Source organism: Medicago sativa, chromosome 1 (genome assembly GCF_051527215.1).
Source record: "Medicago sativa cultivar Bolivia chromosome 1, Bolivia_mono, whole genome shotgun sequence".
NCBI lineage: Eukaryota > Viridiplantae > Streptophyta > Magnoliopsida > Fabales > Fabaceae > Medicago > Medicago sativa.
In genome coordinates this window covers 59206831-59224992 of record NC_140749.1, presented here as the reverse complement: position 1 = coordinate 59224992, position 18162 = coordinate 59206831, and the positions used below count along the sequence as shown (strand labels likewise).

At 32.8% G+C, this 18162-nt stretch overlaps 1 protein-coding gene and 2 pseudogenes across 1 annotated transcript; 2 read left to right on the top strand and 1 right to left on the bottom strand.

The window, feature by feature from the left end:
* Positions 1 to 1131: 1131 nt before the first annotated feature.
* Positions 1132 to 7800, bottom strand: LUT1 (Cytochrome P450 superfamily protein). The gene is made up of 9 exons (XM_085724506.1): positions 7211 to 7800; positions 5414 to 5710; positions 5121 to 5318; positions 4328 to 4429; positions 3634 to 3774; positions 2925 to 3032; positions 2332 to 2414; positions 1603 to 1765; positions 1132 to 1333 (listed from the first exon to the last, which is right to left on the bottom strand). The coding sequence occupies exons 1-9, from the start codon at positions 7700 to 7702 to the stop codon at positions 1298 to 1300; spliced, it is 1620 nt and encodes a 539-aa protein (XP_085580632.1). The 5' UTR covers positions 7703 to 7800; the 3' UTR covers positions 1132 to 1297.
* A 16-nt stretch (positions 7801 to 7816) lies between these two features.
* LOC146955868 (protein FAR1-RELATED SEQUENCE 5-like) lies at positions 7817 to 9939 on the top strand (annotated as a pseudogene).
* Positions 9940 to 16752: 6813 nt separating this feature from the next.
* On the top strand, positions 16753 to 17412 carry LOC146955867 (uncharacterized; annotated as a pseudogene).
* Positions 17413 to 18162: the final 750 nt, after the last annotated feature.

Below are 18162 nucleotides of genomic sequence, written 5' to 3'. Positions count from 1 at the left end.
TCCCATACCCGTGTTTTTAAATCGGGGAAAACCCATACCCATACCCAAACCCAGTCAAAACGGGGAAAACCCGTCAAATTGGGTTTGGTTCGGGTGGGTAACTGCGGGTCTGAGTTTTGTTGCCATGCCTAGAATTGAATGATGAATTTAATCTCTCTATAGCCATAAGATTTAGGCCATTATTTTTTCTATTATATGAGTTTTTCGCGCGTCCTATTCGAATTTTAAAATCTGAAATGTTTCAACATATTTTTGAAGGTTTTTATGGAGTGTTTATATCGTTCAGATTCTATCATCCGAACTGTATAGGACAAGAAACACATGACTCGGAAAAGAAGCATTGTAAGATTTATGCGGTAGGTTTGCATTGGGTCCATGGGTTAATTTAGCCATGGTGCTATGTACTGGTTACTTGTCACTAAAATAGAAGACTTTGTGTTTTATAATGACAATAATAGAGGACTTTTGTTTCTCCTAATTTTGCTTAATTATTTTATTGTACTATTATATGCTTACTTAATTGCAGTTGGTTTGTACTGATCATTGTTTTTGTACTGATATTTTGATGAAGTGAAAATAAAACTAAGCAAAAGAAAACGACATGCCCAACAACAAATGAAGTGAAACCCAAGGCAACACATGAATGCTACATGAAGACTAAGCCATTCTACTAAGAAAAGTTGATGAAACTAATGAATAAATAAAAAATTATGATCTTTTTGACGGAAGAAATAAAAATGATGATCTTATAAGCATTGCAACACAAGAAAAAGATGATAATAGTCAATTCATTCAATAATAGAGACAATTGACAATTTTAAGGAAAATGCTTATATTATTTACAAGGTAATCTGGTTCTTAGTCAAAAAATTAAGGTAATCTGTCTTAGCTTGAAATTCTTTTAATGAAAAATCAACATGTAAATTGGTGGTTAATTTTTCAATAATTAAATTTTATCAAAAATATGATTTATTTTCAAAGTTTGAGTTCCAAACTTATCTTTTTACCACTAGACGAATCCCTTAAATTAAATATAGGTGGAACTTGTCTGCACTAGTTCTTCACTTTTTCATTCAGCAAAACATTACAGCATTTAGAAAATATGAATAAATAATTAGACTGTTAGAAATATTTTCTATCAAATGCATATTTACTGCATAACTTGTGGTATACGAAATGGCACAAATAAGCCATCATAAGAATTTAATATTGCTTCTCTCAAAAAAATAATTTAATCTTGCTGATAGTTATTAGCCAATAAATTTTGCAGCCTATGTGAAGAAAAAGTGGATGTCAACTATTTCAACCGTTGGCTCAGTTTCATGTACAAGCCCTGCAAAAACAAAATCCTATTAGGTCACAATAAAATGTACTAGTTAGAGTCTCTTTTCCTTTCATTTATAGTCGGAAAATCATAATAAGAGCGAGTAAATTAATGAATATTTTTCATGAATATTTTTCTTCTACTTTTGATAAAAAGAAAGACGACTTAAATAATGAGACTTGCAATGCATAGAAAATTGGTGCAAGTGAATAACTTAGACTAAAGAAGCCACTTGTTGAAAAACATATATCAAAGAAGAAGAAAGTAGATAATCTTACATTTGTTGTATGTATTGTTGCTCCAGTAGTCATGCCAATATTCTGATCAGGGACCAGCTCAAAGTTCATGTGCTGTAAAAAGACTGCAAGAGCAACGGTAGCTTCCAATAACGCAAACTGATCACCGACACACTTTCGAGGTCCTCCGCTGAATGGAATGAATCTGTAACATGTTTTGATTCATTTAAATATGAGTAAATCGTGATATACAAACAAAAATACTCCATAGGATTGATAACAAAAATGAACACCCTCCAAAAAGATAACAAAGAAAAGATAAGAGTGCATGGATGAAACTTAGTAGAACTGTAGGAGTATAAAATATGCCAATTAGGGCCTGTGTAGATTGGCTTATTTGAGCTTAACTACTGACATAAACAAATGTATGTCTGTTTGGGAGAGTTTAAGGAAACAGCTTTTAACATGGCCATAAATTGTTTTCAGCTTATTTTCATAAGCTCTCCATGATAGCTTATGAAAACAACTTATATGAAAACAATTTAACATTATTTTATCTTTTGTTATACAAGTAACTTCTACACTAACGCTTATATTGTAAGTGCTTATGCATAAAAGCTTATTTTTAAACAGAATTATGCTATAAATGATTGATTAAGTTGTTTATCCAAACAGAATCTTATTGTGTAAGTAACTAGCTACAAGAGCAGAGGTGTAATTTACACCACTTTTATGGAGTGCAATAATTTTGACTGTAACCAAATTGCGCACCTGAAATCTGTATTTGTTTCATTTGGTACTGGACCATCCAAATCAAATCTTTCTGGCAAAAACTCTTCAGCTCTATCCCAAACCTGGAAAAATCATAATGAAATAAATACAATAGATCAATATAGTGATCTTAAAAGTCAAAACCGAGATAGAAATAAGGTGTGTATCACATTTTTTATTTTAATCACCTATGGACAAGCATAAAGATAGGACGGACAATGTTTCTGTGATATAAAGAATTTAAACAAAGCAACCACTGATTTGAAAAACTAATCATCCGAACACTGATAACAGCAAATTGCTTTATTGATATAATCATTTCTATACTGAAAACCAAAAAAGAGACAAGGTAACTTCTACTACACTATAAAATCAAACTTGCTTTGTAATAATCCAGAGTATTATTCTTCTTTCTGTTTTGCTCCTGTCCTTTGAAAAAAAATCAAGGAAACAGAAGATTCATTTTGAAATGGAATCGAACAGGTTCTAACCATTTTAAAATATTCAATTAAAAAATACAAAGAGAAGCATAATATCAAAGGTCTATGCTGTCTTTATATGAAACCTTCTCACTTAAGAACATCAAGTAATACCTTAGAAGAATGATGTATGTTGTACACAGAAATCATAATATCTTGACCGGCATCGATTTTGTAATCACCCGGAAGCTCATCAGGAATTTGAGATCTTCTTATCAATACCTTAAGGATGCATAGAGTCATATAAAACCATCAGAAAATATAAAATTAGTCAAAGATATTTCACTAGTCAGTTCCAACAAAGTATAAAAGATTAAAACGTACAGATATATCTAGAGAGGTTTTGTGTAAGACTTTGTTGGAAATTCAACTAAGTGATGAAGTTTGACATTGGTTAATAAAAGGTTTAATAAAAATAATATAAGTGTAAAGGCCCATATACTAAATTGCAAATTGCCTTAAGGTTTGGAGACAAGCTATGGTGTCAAGTCTACTATTGTAGTCTGTCACTTATGCCAATGATATGCTTCTCCTAAACAGTACCAGTTATGAAGATAGTAACATATGTAATCAAAGAATATCAAAAAGGAATAATTCTCAGAAACTACTAGATTTCAGAAATTCCAGCAATCAGGAGGACCATTATATCAGCAAATATTACTTTCAAAGTTTAAAAAATAACAAATTAAACTGTTTGTCATATCGGAAGTTTTGCCTATCAAGCATAACCTATACATAAGTTTAGAACTTTCATACACAAGATAATAAAAAATATTTTCAAACTCAAAGACTTTCATACTGGAAATTGGTGTAAGTAACCTACAGGAGGATGTGGATAAAGTCGGAGTGACTCGATAATACAGCGATTCAAGAACTTCAGATCTTTCATATCTTCATAGGTAGGACGCCTTCCCTGTAAAACTCTGTCTACCTCTTCTTGAGCTTTTGCCAATGAGGAAGAATCCTGCATTAATAGAGATAATAATTCACAGGGGGGAAGACCATAATGGAGCTCTTGTTCTGTGTTGGCTCAATGCTAACAATCATATGTTACAACACATAAATAGAGACATATATAAACTAAAAATAAGAATGGATAAAAATTGACAAAGTCCTCGAATCATTCTCAGAGCTGAATGAAATTAGAAGGTTATGAGGTCATTAAATTGGTTTTAAAGTTTCCACCTTTCTATATTCATAGCTAGATTAGCTATGAGGACAAAAGGGGGGAAAATTTGTAATTTGACGATTAATTAAGAGTTCAAAAGGGAAATTCAAAACAATGTATCAACATCATGCGACCCAGACGCATAATCAGTTTCCATGTTACGCCATAAAAAAAATTATACAACAGCAACTTCTTAACGTTATTGAAAAATTGAGAGAGGTTTTGCAGTCAAATCGTGTTGGGACTTTTAAATATTGTTCCAACAAATCGTAAAGAAGAGGGATGAAATGATGAGAGCGTTGTCATTTAGAAAGAAAACTAAATACACTGAAGAAGAGTAAAATGGTACCTTACTTAGAAGATAAAGTGTCCAAGTCAGCACCGAACCAGTGGTCTCATGACCAGCAACTAACATTGACAAAAGATCATCCCTTAATTGCACACTAGAAACCTGACATGTAGAACCACTAAGTAAGAATATAAACATGTAGAACGGATCAAAAGAAAGCGAAAGTAAAGTATAAACTCCGAAGATGAATCAAAGTATTGTCATTGTATACTGATATGGCATGTTCCAGGATGGAAGTTATGGTGGTGTAGACCTTCATATTTGTGATTAACTTAATGAAGCAGTGCAACTAAATGAACCAAAGCTCAACAATTGAGGAAAAAGCACAACAACACTACATGAACATGAAAAGCCACAATTCGTGTCATTGTGGAAAACTTTCACAACTAGAAGTTCCAAAATCAGAAAATTAGAAGGTTGACCCCTTTTAAAAAATTTAATGTAATGACCAAGAAAAAAAAAATGGAAAAATGAACATTTTTAAACAATAATTGAAATATGAAATTTACATGGTTGTGCTATGTTCAACATCTCAGCCTGAGTAACTTGAACAGAATGTTAAGTAATTACAAACAACTAATAATGTTCACATAAAACAAATGCACTGTTCATCTATACCACTGCCTGTCAAAATTCAGAAATGGTAAAAGACTCATAATCTAACAGAAAAGGGAAACTTTATATATCATCTAATATCAAACATATATTATAATACATTCTGAATATACAGCCAGTCGCCAGAGAACACGACGATAAAAGCAAAGTATACTTTTGGAATAGACATACATCATACCTCTTCTCTGCTGGCAAGCAAAAATCGAAGAATACTAGGATCAGCATCATTCACATACTCATCAGCATCAATTCTTTCACCCTCGGACTCTACAATCTCTTTACATTGTTCAATAAGGTCTTCTACAGTTTTCCTGATAACACTAACAGCATTTTCAGCCTTTATTTGTCTTGGAATTATCTTACAAAGAAAATCAATCTGCAGCAAAATTAAAACAAGGACAGAAAAGGTGATGAACACAGAAAGAAAATCCAAACTTCATATAACAAATGGGATATGAGAAAAGAACTTGCCTTCCAATAGGGCAAAAGATCGGTTGACCGAGCCTCTGCCTCTTTCAGTGCAGTGTAAACGGCTTCAATAACAGGACTGTCTGAATTCAGTGCGTCAAAGTTGTAGTTGAACACGGATAAACCAATAACATCAAGGGTTAACTGAGAAAACTTGTCCTCCATGTTAACAGCAGTTCCATTAATTGCATCAGACTGTAGCTTCTCTACTAATCTCTCTGCACATTTACAAAACACCCTATCCACCATGATAGACAAGTACCGTTTATGAAGAGATGGAACCACAGCCCTGCGCCTTGCCTAATACATATAAGAAAATAACTGTAACAAGATCGCCGGATGCCCAAAATAATCTATAAAACCATTAGGGGTTGTTTGTTTCCCGGATGCAAAAATTACTCCCTGGAATTAACTTTCCCAGGAAAACATAATGAGAATTTTATTCCTAGGAATTTTTAAGAAAAGTGTTTGGTTGTCAATTTTTATTCCTAGGATTCTTTTCAAAGAAGTGGGTGGTTACATTGATAGACCTTATGACTTATTACTAAAAAAATGAAAACTGTTATGTTAATTTTTACAACCTGGGAACACAATAGTAAAATTGGCATTTTATGAGTTTTTATCAAGAACGTGGTTGGCTTCTTTAAAAAAAAATCAAGAACGTGGTTGGTTGTGAGATAATTTGTTTAGCTTTAGATGAAAAAATAAATAAAAAAATCAAGAACGTGGCACTCTTTTCCTGGGAATATAATTTTCCCATCCCTATTTCATGGGAATAAAAATGACGAGAATGTAAGGTAAGTAGATTCCTGGGCATTAATTATTCCTAGGCATATTATTTTTGTTCCTTTCTACCAAACATAGGTATTCTTCTTTCCCAACCTCTATTCCCAGGAATGTGTTTTTTATCTCTGAAACAAACGCCTCCTTACTTTTTTGTTTTTGGAATGGCAAATCCCAGTAGTTAGTAGATTTATATTTACTCCTTCGTCCGGGTTTGAACCCTGGACCTCCAACTCCATGCAAGAACTCATTGTATACATTAAGGTTCACCATCCAACCATTGAATTAAAGTTCTTACTGAGTAGACCAGGTCCGCAAAAGTTTGTAAATTTTAAAACTGGATGATAATTCATCAAATGTCTTAAATTTAACATAAAATGTACTTTTAGAATATAAATAAATTGCTACCATAAAATTACATCACAGCAAATTTTCCTAAACTTTTGTGTGCATGCTCATTGAGCAAAAATTCCTAAAATTACATATCGAATTATTGGATTGATGAAATTTAATACATAGATTGAGTTATTAACTCATCAATAACTTGAGGGGGTTGGGTAGCTCAACTAGTTTGAGCTAAGGGATAAGGAGTCGAAGGTCCTGGGCTCAAACCCGGACAAAGGAGGAAAAATTAATACTAACAACTAATTACTAACATTTGCCATTCAAAAAATAAACTCATCATTAACTTGATTGAAATTGCCAGGGTCGGTCAATTTAGTCCCTCAAATTGCCAGGGTTGGTCAATTTACAAAAAAGAGATATTTCGGTTGAGGGACTAAATAAATGACTTTCCTTAATTTAAGCGACTAAATTGCTATTTCCTATATTTGAGAGACTAAATTGCTCGACCCTTAAAATTTCGAGGAGCAAAATCCTTATTTATTCAATAATAATTCTTGCTTAACAGTTAACACTTAAAACTCTATAGCACAGCACAACCAAAACATCCCACATTGCTATAAAAAACATAAAACATAATCAGAATGGAAACGACGTCAAAGAATTAAAGAATACCGTCCAAAGAGGTCCTTCAGCAATAGCAAAACCATCCCCAAACAAAAACTCAGAAACCTCAGCAACAAGACCTTTACCATATTTCCCATAATTCTTAAGAACATGTTTAGCAATAGCAGGATCACTAACAACAACAAAATTTCTAGGACCAGCAGCTAAACGATAAATAGGACCATACTCATTCATCCATTTAAACAAAGGAAGAAAAAGAGCACCACCCAAAAGATCAGAAACATCATCAAGCTTAGCACTTGCTATAGGAATGTTGGAATCATCGTTTTTTGATGTTGTTAAGGATTTGGAAAGTGATGTGAGCCAATCTGGACTTACCCATGAAGTGGATTTTGTTGTTTCCGGGTTTTTGTTAGTTGAGGATTTTGTTGAGATACGAGGATGAAGTGGATAACGTTTTTGTGGGAGTGGTGTTTTGGAGAAGGAAGAGAGAGAAAGATGAGAGAGAGGGAGTGAACATGAACATGAACATGATGGCATAGTTTTTGGGTTTATGTTGGTTTGTGTTTTCTGCAAGTTAAACGATGAATGTGTTCTTCTTAATCTGAGTATAGAGCCATATTTGTTCGGTCGAAGTTCGGTAAAGTTTGAAGCATGGGTAATGATTTATGGTTCACACTACCAAAAAAAAAAAATGATTTATGGTTCGATGCACTTGTCGCGCCACATGCACCAAACATCTACCACTTGCATTTTGTTTAGAGTAATTATTTTTTACTACTTTTGTGATAATCTTTTTTGATAAAAACAAGGATTAATTATGTTTCTAGTCCCTATAAAATAGCGACCTTGTAAGTTTAGTCCCTACTTAATTTTAATAGCATTTTTAGTCCCTATAAAAAAAAATTTACTTATAATTTTAGTCCCTGCTAAAACAAAGTTTGATTAATTATCCTTAAACTCTTAAATTTTTGAACGATTTTTTTGAGACAAGATTAGAACACTATGAAAGGTTCGTTTACTAAAATTTAGAATTTTCTGACATGAAATGAATTAAATATGAATTTTTTAAAACGACAAAAGTTAAAGATAAAAAGTAATAAAATCTGGATGTAGAAATCAAATTTTGCGATAATTTTTTGCGGACGAACTTTTAGTAATGTTCTAAACATGTCTGCAAAAAATTGTTCAAAAATTTAAGAGTTTAAGCATAAATTAAACAAATTTGAATTGAGTAGGGACTAATACTCAGTGCAGAAAAACAAAATTAGGGACTAAAAATGCTATTAAAATTAAGTAGGGACTAAACTTACAAGGTCGCTATTTTATAGGGACTAGAAACATAATTAACCCTAAAAACAACATAGAAAGAAAGAGAGAATGTTGGGAACATAATGTGAATATGAGATAAAGTTGTTTAAAATTGTTATAAAATGGTTGTATAAATATAATTTTCCTCTTATTTAATAAATTAACGGCTTTATGATATTATGTAGTAAGATATTTTCAGAAGTTCTCTCAAATAATCGTATCATAAGAGTTTAGGTCGATAAATAAACTTAAATAAGTCAATTCAAAGGGTTCATTTAGGTTGGATAGATGGATGTTTTGGTCCATATTGGACCAATGATAAAATCTGTCGCAGGGGGTTCTTCCGTTAACTAGTAATTACGTACACACCCCAATTGGTATCTAAATCTTAGTATGCTCCCCATCACTTGTGAAAATTGTAAATTATATATTATGACTTTATGAATTAAAATAAAAGACTTAATTAATAAGGTTGATAAAGTTCTTATAATTTTGTGAAGGGAAAACACATTGCATATTTGTGTTCTTTGTGTTCTTCGTCGAGATCGTTCATACCCCAATATAAACATACAAGATACACAATTTAGATCTGGATCCCGATCTAAAGTGGTAGTTTGAAAATGGTGTAGAGGTTGATTCAATTGATGGCACTACTAGATGTCAGTTTGACGAGTCTACGAAAGTTAATAGTTTCAAAGGCATTTCATCTATTAATTTCAAAGAATTAAGCTTAGGGGATATTATGAAATACCATATTTTTTATGTTGGTGTTCCATTTATTTTTAATAATTGGTATGTCAGCTTTCATGATTTTGTTGTAAGAAAAAGCAAAGTGATTAAAAAACGGGGAATTAACGCTACAAACATTTGTTTGTTATCGACAAGGGTATATTGAGGAAAAAAGTAGATCAACAACTCGAAAGCGAGTACCAAAAGCTCGTGCTAGATGTTGTTGTGAAGCAAAATCTCGTGTTCATATTGAAGCTTATAGTGGGAAGTGGTACATGAAACTTATGCATGATGCTCATAATCGTAGTTTGTTAGATGATTAATTTACTGGCATGTTCCCAACACATAGGAAGATGAAATTTTTTGACATTTGGAGTATGAGAAACATGAGGCAAGTTGGTAAGACAACTCATATACTTGGATTGTTTGTCAATGAAGCTGTTGGTTATGGAAAGGTTGGATTTCGTAGGCGTGATATGTACAATGAACAAGAAAGGTTGCAACTAACCTCATCCATCAATGCAACTGTTGCTTGTGAATTCCTTGAAAGTATGTGTGCAAGTGATGAAACAATGTTTTGGAAGCATAGAGTTTACAATAAAGGTAGGATTTCTTATCTATTTCGGTGTGACAGTGCTACTCAGTGGGACTTTTTGATATTCTGTGATGTCGTGGCATTTGATGCTACATACAAGAGCAATAATATATGTGCCCACTTGTTGTGTTATTTGGAGTAAATAACCACAACCATAGTATTGTATTTTGTGGTGTAACTGTGTGCAAAGAAACTAAAGAAACCTATGTGTGGTTGCTTGAACAACTTTTGTCATCAATGGGTTGGAAAAGTTCAACATCTGGTATAACTGATGAGAATCTAACAATGAAGAATGTCATCAGAAGGGTCTTCCTAGAAGCTCATCACAGATTATGTGTGTGACACTTGAAATGAAACGCTTGCCCTAATGTTGGAAACAATCAATTAGTCAAGAGGTTCAAACAAAATATGTTGGGAGATTATGATGTTGGTGAGTTCAAGCATAAGTTGGACAAAATGGTTGATAATTTTTTATTACAAGAAAACAAACGGGTTAGAGAAATGTATGGCAACTGTCATATGTCGGCCACTGCCTATAATAGAGGTAAAAAAAATTTGTTGAATTTTGGACGACATCTCGGTGTGAAGGCTTACATGCATAATCTGGGAGGTATGCCAACTATCAAAAGAATTTGCTTACGTTCTTGCACTAAATTTTTTAGATATTTAAATTACATGCGATTTAGTGAAATCAAGGCAAACTTTGGATCAATCCATGGTGAGCCTGTGTTAGAGACCCCTTTGCCCCTAACTGAAAGAGTTGTTGGAAAAAATTATACTATAGACGTTTTCCTGTTATTACAACATATTATTTGTAGGGTTTATACATGCAATGTTGTGGCATGCAAGGAAATTGCATCGTGTTATTTGTATAAGTTCGACAAAACAACGTTTATAGTGACAAATGTCGTTTTCTCCCACAACACTAAAATTTAAGTGTTCATGTGTTCATGTGAGTATCTAGGTATTGTGTGTGAACATTTGGTAGTTGTTTTAGCGTATTTGAAAAATCTATGGTGTTAAAGAGGTGGTTGAAAAATGCATACTAATATTCTGAGGATTAATATTTCAAGTGAGTCAGTGTTGATTAGTCAATTTACGAATACGGTTTTTTGGGGGGTATATATAGCAAAATTATCTGAAAAGGCCCCAAACATTGACCTGATGAAGGGCTGGGCTGAAATCTGTTAATGTGTTTGGCCTTTTTAGCGCAATTTACTATATATACCCCAGGTAGCACAAATATTTCTATATACACCCTCCTATTGGTTGTTCTTAATAATGTGGTAAAAAATTTATTATCGAAGAAATTGATGATATTTTTTTGGGCCCTTTGTTCATAATAATGTGTCTCACTAATATTAAAAATATCGGTGATATTTATTATCTAAGAAATTGAAATAATTTTCATAACAAAACAAATTCTATTTTAGTTGAAAATGGGTCTACTATAGAAATTAATCTTAATATTGTCTTTCAAAGATTTCAAAAAAAAAAATTATATCAATATAATAATGTCAACTTTCTCGAATTGATTGAAAGAATTGCAAAATTGAATTTGATACTGCAAGATCATGCGAAACACATTCATCATTATGAAATCGATGTGAGATCACTACAAAAAAAAAAAATTGATGTGAGACACATCAGCTTTTTTGTTTTGTTGTTCATTTTATCAATAGCTGCAATTGACATACGATGTTTTGGGATGCTAAAAATTCAGTCTACTTTGCATGTGCTATTCTTCTCTACTTCTACGGTATTTTATTTTGTTTTGGCTTCTATAGAGTATTTGATTTATCTTCAAATGTTGTCTATAAAAACATTTATTTGGTAGTGAAAGCGAAATAAAAAAAACAAAATGAAAAACTAATAAAAAACAGAACAATAAGCTAAAAAAAATTATGATGTATTATGTAAGAGGTCATTTTCTCATATCATGTCTAAGACCCGTAAAACTCTCGGAATGGCCCTGCTCAAAGGGTGATCTACAAACAAAAAAACAGTCCCAACCAAAACATATATACCAATTGAAAATATATCATATTAAGAAAAGTTATATAAACTCACATGATTCTCCTTCATGTAGACATGGCAACACAACCCGCACTCGCCGGGTCCCAGCCACCCCCGCCCCGATTTTAATGGGGGAAAGCCGAATTTAGTAGGTCCGGGTGCGGGTGCAGGGAAAACCCGAAGTTTTATTGTGGGGCCAGGGACGGGGGATACACACACACCCACCTCGCACCCGTATATGAGAATTTGCCTTATTACCCTTATTTTACTTAAATTATCAAGGCTATATAAAGAGAAGGAAACTGAAACCCTGATTTTCCTTTTCCTCTTCAGCTGCATAAGTCATAACTCGATTTCCTTTTCCAGTTTTCCTCTTCACCCGTATAGCGCGATTTCCTTTTCTGCTTCAAGAATCAAGTTTTTTCCTTTTCTACTTCAAGAGTCAAGTGTTTTTCCCGTTTCAGGCATTCTATTTTCGTTTCAGATAAGCGTTCGTTGTTATCAAGCGTTTTTTCCGTTTCAGGCATTCTATTTTTGTTTCAGATAAGCGTTCATCGTTCAGGCGTGAAAGGGTTGCTGCTTGTTTTTCCTCTTCCAGTAAGTTCCTCCTTCTTTGTTCCTCTTTCTTTTCTGAATGATGATGATGTTATATTTTGGCTTAAAGGGTTTTGTGTGAAAGGGTTTACGTTAAAGATGTACTGAATCACTATTTTGGTACATTATTTGTAGAAGTCACTTTATCAACCAATGATGTAATTTACCTATTATATTATCAAATTGAAACCACCAAATTTTGAAGCAGCACATGCAATCAAAACAAATTATCGTCAACAGATTAAAGTTTTAAGACAAAACTCAGATATTTTAATTTTAAAATACATAAAGTAACCAAAAAAAAAAACTTAGAGCAACGATGAAGAAAAAAAGGGAAATTAGTGGGAGAAAATTTCAGTAATAATGTGGGAGCACTTTTGGTTTTGCATTTTTTTATATCACTTACTTATTGTAAGCATTAAACTATTTTTGATGCCTTGTATATGTATTGCAAATATTGAGTATTATATATGTAACCAATAAGTTATACTCACTGGCACTGCTATAAGCAAATGACAATGGTATCCACGCATATATTTGGTCATCCTGTTTTGATAGAGTTGCTATGCTCTATGTATTTGGTTCTTGACAGAGATGTTATATGTAGGATTTCTGCAAAGTTAAAGTGTACGCAAATCAATTTCAACTTATAAGATAAACTGTTATTAAACTACTCATAATCACTGTAAGATTGTTTCAATTTTTCTGTTCCTATACTTATGGTATATTGTAGTGTTTGAAACATGTGACTTGCTTAAAATGAATAATAGATTGTAGATTGAGTTTAATAGTAGCTTTTATAGTGTAGTTATATGCATCATAAGTTTGGTTTCATTATGCAATGTGAGTCTAATAGATTTTATGAATTATTGGTTTTAGATGGCAAATGAAGGTACCTCTCAACCACAATGTCCACTCATTTTCTAAGGAATTACACATCAACCATCTCCAAATGGACAAGAAAGTTCACATCAACCAACTCCAAATGAAAGTGTTAACCCGTCAATTGCTGCTCCTACTCCTATAACAACTGGTACCATGGAGGTTGATAGTGCAGCAACACAAAACCATTCAAAAAGAAAAAGAAGTCAAGTTTAGGATCATTTTGAAAAGGTCACAATTGATGGAAAACTTAAGGCTAAATGTAATTATTGCAAGAAGCTTCGTGGAGGATCATCGAATGACGGGACATCGCACTTAAAAGGACATTTATTGATTTGTCCTCACAAGAAGATTTTTTAAGGTAAAACGGATAAAGGACAAACATTTTTTACTCCTAAAACTTTGCAAGGTAAACAAGAGTTGGGTACTTGGATTTATAATTCTGAAAATGATAGGAAAGAGCTTGCACATGCAATTATTTTGCATGAATATCCACTTTCAATTGTGGATCATGTTGGTTTTAGAAGATACTCAACTTCTCTCCATCCACTATTTCAAGTCCCTTGTAGAAATACTATAAAAAGGAGATAATCAAAGTGTATGAATTTGAGAGATCATCAACAATGAAGTTGATAGAAAGTCTTGAAGGAAGAGTGGTCATTACTTCTTACATGTGGACTTCGAGCAATCAAAAATGAGGGTATATGGTTGTGACTGCTCATTACATTAATGGAAATTGGACTTTGCACCAAGAAATTGACTTTAGATTGTCCGACTAGATTGAATTCCACTTTAGATTGTCGGAGAACTGGGTACACTTCTTTGCCAACAAGTTCACAATGGAAATTTTCTAAAGATATTTGTGAAAAATTGAAAATGTTCAACTCTATCACTGAAGTGTTTTCTGACACTAAGTACCCAACTGCCAATGAATACTTTCCTAAGAGTTGTGAGATTAAAGAAGCAATACTTATATGGATTGGATCCTCTGATGAATTGATAAAAAAAATGGCTGAGAACATGTTGGTAAAGTTTGATAAGTATTGGAGTGTGATTCATGAAATAATGGGTGTCGCTGCTGTTTTGGATCCTAGGTACAAAACTGATTTGCTTGAATACTATTACAGAATCTTATATGGAAATGATGTTGATCATTAAGGTAAGTCAATCCGACAATTGTGTTATGACTTGCTTTATGCTTATCAATCGAGAATGAACAATGATTCTAGTGGTGATTCTCAAATGGTGGATTCTAATATTGGTACTGTTGGCAGTGATGGTATGAAAAAATTTGATTTGTTTGTGATTAGGAAAAAAAAAAGAGCTAGAACTTCATATGTTAGAACAGAGTTTGATGTTTATTTAGATGAGGAAATTTTACCGAGAAGTCCAAATTTTGATATTTTATTGTGGTGGAAGTTGAATGGTGTCAAGTATCCAACACTTCAAGCAATTGCAAATGTGTTGGAGATTCCAGTTTCTACTGTAGCTTTTGAATTCACATTCGGTGCTAGTGGTTATATTGTAAGTCATCATCAAAGCCGACTTCATTCGACCACTTTAGAGGCTCTGATGTGTGCTAGAAGTTGGTTATGGAGTGTTGAGAACACGGATAAATTTTTAATTAACGCATCTGAATATGAATGTATTTGAAATAGTTACTAATTTTGTTTATTTTAAAGATTGCCATTGTTTAATTGTGTTTTATTGAAAGGTAATTTTAATTCTAATGTGGGAAATGAAAATGTTATTTTACTCACTAAAATGGAGTCAGATGATGATGAATGTATTCTCTTTAAAGTTTGTATTAAATTTGTGAAGTTAAATGTTTATATTCTAACTTTTATTTGTCAACAGGTGAACCGTTGATAAGTGACGTTTGTTCGGTTGCAATCTCCCGCCTTGAAGATGATGATTTTTAGTAAACTTGCTCAATTGGAACTTTTTTTGTTTTGACTTTTGATGATTTGGAATCCTTTATTGTTTTGAATATGAATTGGTTCCGAGTTGTAATGATATTTAGAAAGATCAGATGTTATGAGCTTTTGTTGGTTTTGAATATGGATTGGTTATGAGTAGTAATGATATTTAGACAGAATTTGCAGATGTTATAAGCTTGTTAGAAGCTTTTGTTTTAATTATCTTGTCACTGAAACAGGTTTTTTACTCTGATGTTATGATCTCTAATGATTATATATGCTTTTCCCACTGAAAATAGGCTTACTGTGATTTTTTTTTTTTGCAATACTTTTCGCGGGTTGGGGTGGGGGCGGGCCCGAGAAACCCGTCCTCGTTGGGGGCAGGTCTGAGGGTAAAGTTTCTATCCCCATCGGGTTTGGGGGCGGGGTTGGGTACTGTGAAATGGGGGGCGGACCCGAGTATGTTAAAATTCGTCCCCGCCCCATTGCTATGTCTACCTCATGAATGGAATAAGTTAACAAATGTGTGTTGCTGTGACTGTTTTGCAAGAAAAGCATGTGCGTTATCAATAACTAAAAGTTTTAAATTCATTATCTGAAAAGGAAAAATGATTATCCTTAGATTTTGGTTTCTTCATATACAGAATAAAGAAAACAACAATGATACATATTTGAAAACACAGATGTTGTTATGACGTCAGAATTGCAAAACATATTCACCACTTGCGTTACTGATTATTATAAAACATATAAACTAACGTATCAAAAAGAACACAACAAGGTTTTGATTTCTTCACTGTTACCACCGCCACGACTGTCAAAGTTTTGATCTCTTTACAGTTGCGTCGCGGTCGTGATCAAAGTCACATAATAACCAACAACATTGTGATCCTCTCAAGGTCTCAGGTCTCAGTGCGATGGCAATCACAATTGAAAATCTTATTACATTAATATTAATATATTTATAGCTCCATATAAAGGGTTGTTAATTCCATACCTACCCTACACAATTGGGGTCACCATCAGCGTTGTGTTGTTCTATTTAGTGTCGAAAGGTAGAAACTTTGTAAAGTATCTTCACATTATCTAAGAAGAAAAATTCAGGTTTGTACTTGTTGCGTTTGTATAGAATTTTGATTCCTTAATAATCATACCCTTAGAGCATAATTATCGGTTCAATTTTACCGTATCTTTACTAAAGCCAAAGACAATGTGTCAGAAAAGAACCGATATTTGGCATGGCAAGCAAGTAGCAAAACTCAACAAAGTGGTAATGCAGTACTACCCACTTTTAACTGACAATGGTTTACTTTTGATTATTTTTTTCAATTGATTGGTGAGATAATTTATTAGTATAATGTTAGTATTTAATTTATGGGTGAATAAAATTAGCTCAATGAATTAGAAAGCAATTATGCCACAAGCCCACAACAGCTATTTTATTCAACGGCTATATATTTTTTAACATATATATTTACGTACACAATTTTAACTATTTATCTTATCCCTTAGTAAAAAAAAAAATCTAAACATTTCTATTGAAAATGAACCCCAACAATTAAGGCTTTTGGTCCAATTATATTCAAAATGGTGGCAATTCTCCTTTTATCCCAAATCAACAAAACAACTCATATTTTGTAAGTACATCTCATAACAAAAATCCACACCATAATCCAAATTTTTTAAATTCTCCTTTTATCTCAACTCCACAAAATAATCTACCCTTTGGAAATTACCCATATCATACTTCACCTTACCGATATCAGTATCAACAATTTTCATCTCAATCAACTAACCCCACTATGTCTCATGAGGTTCATATTGGTAATGGTGGTGTGCAATCAAATGATCAAGAGACTTCAACACCAAAATCTTGCACTCAAGGTGGCTTGGAAACTATAAATTTTGATGAAGAAATTGGATCTGCACCGGTTGTAAATACGCCGAAAATAAGATTCCAACCAAACAAGTATGAACTTCTCATTCAATCATGGTTCAACATATCAAAGGACTCAATTGTTGGGGTAGATCAAAAAGGAGATAGTTTTTGGAAGAGGATTAGTGAAGCTTATAACAAGCATCGCGACAAAAATTGTCCAAAGAGGAATTTCATGGCACTAAAAGGTCGATGGCACAAAACGATCAATCCTTCTGTTAATAAGTGGTATGGATATTTAAAAAATGTAGTTGAGTGGTTTAAATAATTGAGACGTGTGAAGTAATATAATATATGATGTGGTTGCTCTTAATGGCTTTATAGTATTTTGCAATAAGATGTTTTTAGAAGTTCTCTCAAATAGTCACATCATAAGAGTTTAGGTCGACAAATAAATTCAAAGGGTCCGCTGAGGTTGGACCGATGGATGTTTTAGTCCATACCAGACCAATGATAAAACTTGTTGCAGAGGGTTCTTTAGTTTACTAGTAATTATGTACACACCCCAATAAGTATTTAAATCTTAGTACGCTCCCCATCACTTACGAAAATTGTAAATTATATATTATGACTTTAAGAATTAAATTAAAAGACTTAATTAATAAAGTTGTAAATTATATATTATGACTTTAAGAATTAAATTAAAAGACTTAATTAATAAAGTTGGAAGAAAAATGTCGTGTTCATATTGAAGCTAATAGTGGGAAGTGGTACATGAAACTTATGCACAATGCTCATAATCATAGTTTGTTAGATGATCAATTTATTGGTATTCTCCCAACACATAGGAAGATGACAAAATTTGACATTTGGCGTATGAGAAACATGAGACAAGTTGGGATTAAAACCACTCATATACTTAGATTGTTTGCCAATAAAACTTGTGGTTATGGAAGAGTTTATTTCTGTAGGCATGATATGTACAATGAACAAGAAATATTGCAACTACCTCATCCATCAATGCAAAATTTGCTTGTGATTTCATTGAAATTATGCATGTAAGTGATGAAACGATGTT

Excerpts from the sequence above, each read along its gene's own strand:
- LUT1 (XM_085724506.1), bottom strand. The coding sequence starts at position 7,702 with ATGCCATCATGTTCATGTTCATGTTCACTCCCTCTCTCTCATCTTTCT. Across the intron at positions 1,766-2,331 it reads GAAACAAATACAGATTTCAG|ATTCATTCCATTCAGCGGAG; the intron begins GTGCGCAATTTG and ends AACATGTTACAG. Across the intron at positions 1,334-1,602 it reads CAACAATACATACAACAAAT|GGCTTGTACATGAAACTGAG; the intron begins GTAAGATTATCT and ends TTGTTTTTGCAG.